The following is a 7,554-nucleotide window of genomic DNA, read 5'->3' as shown; positions in this document are numbered from 1 at the left end:
GATATACCACTTTCCATCCATCAAACTGGCAAAAATAAGGAAGATGGATAACACCAAAGATTGGTGAGGATACTGATATGAGTTCTTGTGCACTGGCAATAATAGTACAACTATTCTTAAAAGTACTCTGGCAATACTTGGCAAAAATTGAACATGCCCATAGATATATGGCTCAGAGGAATATTCACACAATTATAAATTTCTTATTTTAGCATTTTTTTATGGTAATAGAGGTGAAGACCATCTAGGTTTCTATCTTTAAGTGACTGAATGAGTAAAACATGTTGAACCCACAGTAGTTATGTTCCTGGATTCTGGAGCTAGGCTGCCTGAGTTGAAATTCAGGCTCCACCATTTATTCGTTCTGACTCTGAATAATGGAAGTAGATAATTTTATTAACCAATGTCACCCCAATACATTAAAAAAAAAAAGAAGAATGGAAGTGGAAAATTTAAGTAACCTGTGTCTCACTCTCATCTATAAAATGAGAGTAATAATATTATCTACCTCATATGGTGGTTGTGAGAAATATGAGTTAAAACATTTAAAGCACCTACCACAGAGTTACGATTATTTAAATGTTAATATTACTGTTAATATGAAAGTATATGCAAGTTGGAAGTTAGTATATCACAAAAGGAATGTTAATTTTTAAAAGTAGGAAAAAGAACATTTATAGCACAATATCACTTATGTGAATTGAACATATTCTCATAACTCTACACATTTTATAAGATGGGCACCACAGATATACATCGAACATATCAAAATGGGTGCCTATAGGATACAAGGAATGAGAATAGAGCTTGAGAATAAAAGGGAAGACTACAAAACAAGAAAGGGGCTTTTCCTGAATCATTATGTTAATACTAGAGGCCCGGTGCTTGGATTTGTGCACTGGTGGGGTCCCTCGGCCTGGCCTGTGCCCTCTCGCAATCCAGGACCCCTCGGGGGATGTCGGATAGCCGGTTTCAGCCCGATCCCCGCAGGCCTGCTCCAGACAGGAGGGAGCCCAATCCTGTGCACTGAGAGTCTGTCCCCTGGTGGTCAGTGCACATCATAGGGACCAGTCGACCAGTTGTTCAGTCACTTGGGCTTTTATATATATAGATACTGTGAAAGGAGGAACAAGATTTATCCACTTACACAATCTATAACTGAGGGGGAAAACCAACTATCTTTAAGACATTTACAGAAAGCCAAGAAAAGGACCCCAAAGCCAGAGAAATGACCAACCAACTAACTTGGCAGTCACCCCATCTTAGAACTTATCATTAGGTGAGATATTACTACCCCTACTGTGTAAGGCAGAAATAGGTTTTCTGTTACATGTAGCCCAAAGCATCTTAACAGAGTATTCATGTAATCTTTTAAACTGAGGTATAAACAGAATTATGATTTATCCATATGTAGCTCAGCTGGGGTGTTGTCTAAATGGAGATCCCAAAAGAAAATGAAAATGTTGAGTAACCTACTGTTTTTAGCAAGCCAAACTCTCTCCAGTGTATTAAAAACTCTGTAAGCCCTGGCCAGTGTGGCTCAGTTGATTGAGAATTTTCCTGTTTACCGGTTCAATACCTGATCAGGGCACATACCCAGATTTCAAGTTTGTGTACAGGAGGCAACTGATCAATGTCTCTCTCACACCAAGGCAACCAACAGTTTCTCACATCAATTTTTTTTCTCTCTCTCTCAAGTCAATAAAAACATATTTTACAAAAACAACTCTGTAGATATTAAAATGATCAACATTTATCCCACTAAGACGTTACTCTAAAAGAATCCATTAAAAGTCAAATAAGTGGGAAAAATTACATAAAATCTTCTCTTTTTTTAAAATATATCTTATTGACTTTTTACAGAGAGGAAGTGAGAGGAATAGAGAGTTAGAAACATCGACCAGCTGTCTCCTGCACACCTCCCACTGGAAATGTGCCCACAACCAAGGTACATGCCCTTGACCGGAATCGAACCCAGGACCCTTCAGTCCGCAGGCCAATGCTCTATCCACTGAGCCAAACATAAAATCTTCTTACAAATTAATAAAGATGAGCAATGAAGAAAAGGGAATTTACATAAGAAAAAAATGCCCAGTAAAGATAAAAATTTAAACGTCACTGATGAATACTTTGAAAATTAAGATTTCATAGCCACACCAGTTTTGCCAACAATGTGGGAAACTTCATTTACAGCTGGTAGGAGTGGAAACCGGGACATTTCTGGAAGGCATTTGGCAATGCATGGCAGAAGTCTTAAAACAGTGCATGTAGCCCAGCCGGCGTGGCTCAGTGGTTGAGCATCATCTTATGAACTAGGAGGTCACAGTTCGATTCCCGGTCAGGGCACATGCCGGGATGCAGGCTCAGTCCCCGGTGTGGAGCATGCAGGAGGCAGCTGATTGATGATTCTCTCTCATCACTGATCTTTCTATCTCTCTCTTCCTCTCCCTTCCTATCTGTAATCAATAAAAATATATTTTTAAAAAATAGTGCATGTAGTGCATATTCTTTGACTCAGCAGTTCCCTAGAATTTAAAGAATAATCGTAGATGTCAACAAAGATTTAATTAAAAGCACTAGCATTGCAGGACTGTTTAGAAAAGCAAAGCATTGGGATCAAAGTAAAAATCCCAAAGTAGGGGAATCAATGTAGTTATAGAAAATCCGTATGCCAGAACCGGTTTGGCTCAGTGGATGGAGCGTCGGCCTGCAGACTCAGGGGTCCCGGGTTCGATTCCGGTCAAGGGCATGTGCCTTGGTTGCAGGCACATCCCCAGTGGGGTGGCGTGCGGGAGGCAGCTGATCGATGTTTCTCTCTCATCGATGTTTCTAACTCTCTATCCCTCTCCTTCCTCTCTGTAAAAAATCAATAAAATATATTTAAAAAAGAAAAAATCCATGTGATGGGATATAATTAGCAATTAGAATTCTCAGTATTTAAATATCCACTCTGCTGATTAGTATCTGTATAGCTCAGGGAAAGCTAGTTAATCTCTCTGCATTTCAGTTTCCCTGTTTATAAAACAGGTCTAATGTGAAGATTAATTAACATACATAAAGCACTTAGGATAGTGTTGACATATGTAAGAACTCAATAAATGAGTTTTGTGTTTGTTTTTATAGAAGGACACCGTAGCCTAATATCCTAGAAAGATGTTAATAATAAACAAAAAAGGTTATAAACCAGTATGTACAGAGTATTTTTGTAAAATAAGTGTATCTCATATACATAGATTTACAAAAATAAACACTAGGAAGATATAGTATACAGAAATAGAAATAGTACATCTCTTTCAATAATAAAATTACAGGTTATTTTTCTTATTTTTGTATTTAAAAATTTTTCAACAACAAACACATGCTTTTATGAGAGGTAAAAACGATCATCTGTACCAAAATTAAAACTTAAAACTGTCAGTTTTTTAACTCCAAATAATAATGAATCCGTCCCAAACTAGCAGAGTAATTGGGTAGAGTCAGAAATATAGACATTTCCCTTCATAGCCTTTATTACCACATAATCTGAGCTCAGTCTTATTTTACAAACCTTATACACAAATGGCAAAAACAATTAAGAGATCTTTCTTTCTAGAAGTTAATTTATTCTCATTTCCTCTCTTTATGCAGAAGGATTAAATAGATTCTCCATGTTTTCCTGAGCCTTTAATTTAGAAAAGCTGTCACAAAAGTGAACTTGCCACATGAGGAAAACAGAAAAGAACCAATTAAGTTTTTACTGTCCTCCTTCCTGAGGGAAGAATGCCTGGCTGGCAGTAGTGAAATGGGACAATTATAATGTCTTTTTTGTAACAGGGGAAGATAAGCCCCAATGGTGGACAGATTGTCTTAGTCACATGAGCCGTTTGGGGTCTATTTTCTCTAGGTGAACTAGAGGTTTTAGCTGCTCTGCAAAGTTCCTCATGTCATCAGAGACCATGTCCTGCCCAGCTGGTGCAACAACACTTAGTTCCACAAGATAGGAGAGTGACAAGGCCTCCGTGCTGTCTGTGCTTCCAGGCACCAGGATACGGAAGATCTTGTACACCATAATCTTCATGATGCCCTTACGGAACAAGTGTCCCTTGGCTACAAACTCATGGTCCATGCGGAAGCCCATTTCCATCAGGAAGTCAGTGAGGTTCTCAGATGTTGCAATGTCCACGCAGTTCCTCACCAGGGCATGGCGGTTCTTGTCTCCCACTTCAGGCTGTCCCAGGTAGCGTAGATGCCAGGGTGCGCCTGCCCTATCCATAGAGCGCCGGGCCCTTAGAACAAATGGGCTGGCCTGCTGGCCTTTAAGGAGGAATACCATCTCATGGTCCAGGAAAGTCTCAGGTTCCATGTTGTCACACAAACCACGAAGGCGATGGATAAGGCTTTCCAAGCTGTGATCTAAAACGCTTCCTTAGGAAGGAAAAAGCACTATTGAGTCCCATCTTTCATTTTGGGGAATGGAATTAGTAAAAGATTTAAAAAACGTAAATGAAGCCAAAACCGGTTTGGCTCAGTGGATGGAGCGTCGGCCTGCGGACTGAAGGGTCCCGGGTTCGATTCCGGTCAAGGGCATGTACCTGGGTTGCAGGCACATCCCCAGTGGGAGATGTGCAGGAGGCAGCTGATCGATGTCTCTCTCTCATCGATGTTTCTAACTCTCTATCTCTCTCCCTTCTTCTCTGTAAAAAATCAATAAAATATATTTAAAAAAAAAACGTAAATGAAAAAAAAATAAATAAATAACGTAAATGAAACAAACAGTTTAGTGCAGTGTTTTGTAAAGCATAGGCCTAATATATGAGATTTTATAGGGATTATGCTGCCAAGGTATTGCATAACATGAAAAAGTTAATCCCTTGTCAATGTTTTGCCTTGTCTTGTTTGGTACTAGAAAGTCTTTAGGCCTTCTCTAACAATGCTAATCTCCAGCAGGCTTGGGACACAAAATCTCTGTCTCTTGATCTAGAAGATGGAGCTGATAACAGTATCATAGAATTACCATATAATCTAGTAAGCTCACTTCTAGGTATATATCCAAAAGAATTCTTAGCAGGATCTTGATGAAGTATTTGCATGCCCATGTTGAATACAGCATTATTCACAATAACCAAGAAGTGGAAACATCCCAAATGTACATCAACAGATGAATGGATAAAAAAATGTGGTATGTACATAAAATTATTCAGCCTTAAATAAGGACATCTTGTCATCTATTACAATATGGATGAACCTCTAGTACATTATATTAAGTGAAATAAGCCAGTTGTAAAAAGACAAAAACTGTATGATTCCACTCATATAAGGTATCTATCTAAAGTGTCAAAATCAGAAACAGAAAGTAGAAAGGTTGCCAAGGGCTGGGGTAAGGAGGAAGGGAAATGAGTGTTTAATGGGTATAGAGTTTCAGTTCTGCAAGAAGAAAAAGTTCTAGAGATCAGCTGTACAACAATGTGAATATACTTAACACTACTTAAAAATGTTTATGATGGGAAATTTAATTTTGTGTTTGTGACCATAAAAATTTTTTTTTAAGTCTATTGGCATGCAGAAACTATGCAGGCTGCCTTTGTAAAACAGCGTGTTGTCTCCACAGAAGCTGAACAGAAGAGGGGAAACTGGTAATCCAAGCTCCCTGGTTCACTCACCCTGCAGCAGGTACTCCATCATGTTAATGGTGCCCCCGGTAACAGGCATCATCGTGACGGGGGGTGCCTCCATGGTGCCTGGTTAAGTTGAAGAACTCGGACTGGATTCGGCGTCCCCAATCAAGTAAAGCACAGGATAGACCTGGAGAAGAGTTACACTTGTTAATACATCAGAGATGTGGAGACACCAGATGTGCTTATGTCACTGACCTTGACATAAAAAAAAAAAAAAGGTTCATCATCCATTCAGAGCTTTCTGAGTAACTGCCATAGGCCAGTTGCAGGAACCGATGATACAGAAATATACAAAGGAGACCTGTTCCGGGAGTCACAGCATCATATTCTAGTCTCAGGGTCTGAAACCTCGAAGTTTTCCGTGTGATCTTCAGGAAGTCATCAAACCTCTCCCTCAACGTCTTCCTTACGAAATGGGGCCAACGACATTGAAGACCCCCAAAGCGCTGTTGCTCAGACAGCACAGTGAACATGCAGTAACATTCAGAAGAACTGAATGGTGGCGGAAGGGACTTGTTCAACTTACCGGTGAGGATACTGAGATTCGGAGAGGGAACTAGGGCACACAGCAAGTCGCGGCAGAGGCCGGACCAGAGGACGATCCCGGCCTCCCGCCACTGAAAACCCTTTAGAGCAGCCGGCGGAAGCGTGTAGGTGCTCCTCCGCCGGCACCGGAACCCGCGTCCGCGTGCACCTCCGCGTGCGCTGCAGCCCTCTCCCACGCGAGGAGCTACGTCCACCCGAGCATCGCGGAGCTTCGGAGAAACACTTGGCCCCCAGCCCTAAAGTTACAGCGCCCTGTACAGGGTAACACTTCCTCCTCCTTTTCCCGCTTCCGCCACACAGCCGCCCGCGCCGTACGGGTACCGAGAGGGCTTAAAAGTCGCGCCTCCGCCCGGCGAGCAGAAGCGCATGCGCGGAGTGCGCTGCCGTCGGAAAGATGGCGGCCTCCTCTGGAGCGTGACGGCGGGGGGGCGGGGGGTGGGCGGGCTGACGTCATAGGCGCGCCTCCCGGAAAATATTTGTTTTTTTCTCCCCGAGTTCCACGACACGGGGATGTTTTTGTCTAGAAAATCTCTTGGAACTGACGGGGAAAGAGAGCCTGGGGCAGGGCACTGCAGACAAAGGAGGAGAGACGTAAGACACTTCCTGTTGGGGACCTGAAGGTGAAAATTAAAAGACCCCTTTACTGCTTAGCATCATGTTACGAACAATTAGGGAGCTCGGCAATATACGTAATATTTGTTTGCTGGGTATACTTTACTTCAATTTAAAGGTGCAGGGAGGTAAGTAAATTCAAGAAATATTTATTGAACGAAGTTTACCTGTAAAGTGGGCACTAGAGTTGGGTGAATGAGGCACTCTCCTACATAGAAAACTGTAGCGGCGGTTCTCAACCTGTGGGTCGCGACCCCTTCGGCGGTCGAACGACCCTTTCACAGGGGTTGCCTAAGACCATTCTGCATATCAGATATTTACATGACGATTCATAACAGTAGCAACATTACAGTTATGAAGTGGCAACAAAAATAATTTTATGGTTGGGTCGCAACATGAGGAACTGTATCTAAAGGGCCAGAAGGTTGAGAACCACTGCGTGTTAGGGGGACACCAGGAATCTCAGTAACTAAGAGAAATAATATTTCAATGCAATATTTTGCTAATTTAATACAAAGGGATCCTTAATAAACAAAATATCAAAAATTTAAAATTGATCTTCACAGCAGCCTGATGAGCCAAGTGCAGTTATTACTGTAATTTTACAGATGGGGAAACCTAGGCAAGAGAACTTAATAACATGCAAGGAGTGGAGAGCCAGGGATACAGATATAAGCTGCTGACTTCAGAGCCCACCTCTTAATTATGCCACAATCTGCCATTTCTAGCCCTGACCAGTGTG

General features: G+C 41.6%; 1 protein-coding gene across 1 annotated transcript; it reads right to left on the bottom strand.

Annotated features, from left to right (window-relative positions):
* Window positions 1–3,485: 3,485 nt before the first annotated feature.
* Window positions 3,486–6,486, bottom strand: MED18 (mediator complex subunit 18). Its single transcript, XM_070404508.1, has 3 exons — window positions 6,181–6,486; window positions 5,640–5,781; window positions 3,486–4,404 (listed from the first exon to the last, which is right to left on the bottom strand). The coding sequence occupies exons 2-3, from the start codon at window positions 5,710–5,712 to the stop codon at window positions 3,851–3,853; spliced, it is 627 nt and encodes a 208-aa protein (XP_070260609.1). The 5' UTR covers window positions 5,713–5,781; window positions 6,181–6,486; the 3' UTR covers window positions 3,486–3,850.
* Between the last annotated feature and the right edge of the window lie 1,068 nt (window positions 6,487–7,554).

Source organism: Myotis yumanensis, unplaced genomic scaffold, assembly GCF_028538775.1.
Source record: "Myotis yumanensis isolate MYYU_CA2020_CCGP unplaced genomic scaffold, mMyoYum1.0.hap1 SCAF_2, whole genome shotgun sequence".
Taxonomy (NCBI): Eukaryota; Metazoa; Chordata; class Mammalia; order Chiroptera; family Vespertilionidae; genus Myotis; species Myotis yumanensis.
The sequence above is the reverse complement of the archived record's forward strand: the minus strand, read 5'-3'. Positions and strand labels throughout refer to the sequence as shown.

Coding starts and splice junctions, on each gene's coding strand:
- MED18 (XM_070404508.1), bottom strand. CDS start 5,712: ATGGAGGCACCCCCCGTCACGATGATGCCTGTTACCGGGGGCACCATT. Junction 4,405..5,639: donor GATGGAGTACCTGCTGCAGG/GTGAGTGAACCA, acceptor TTCCTTCCTAAG/GAAGCGTTTTAGATCACAGC.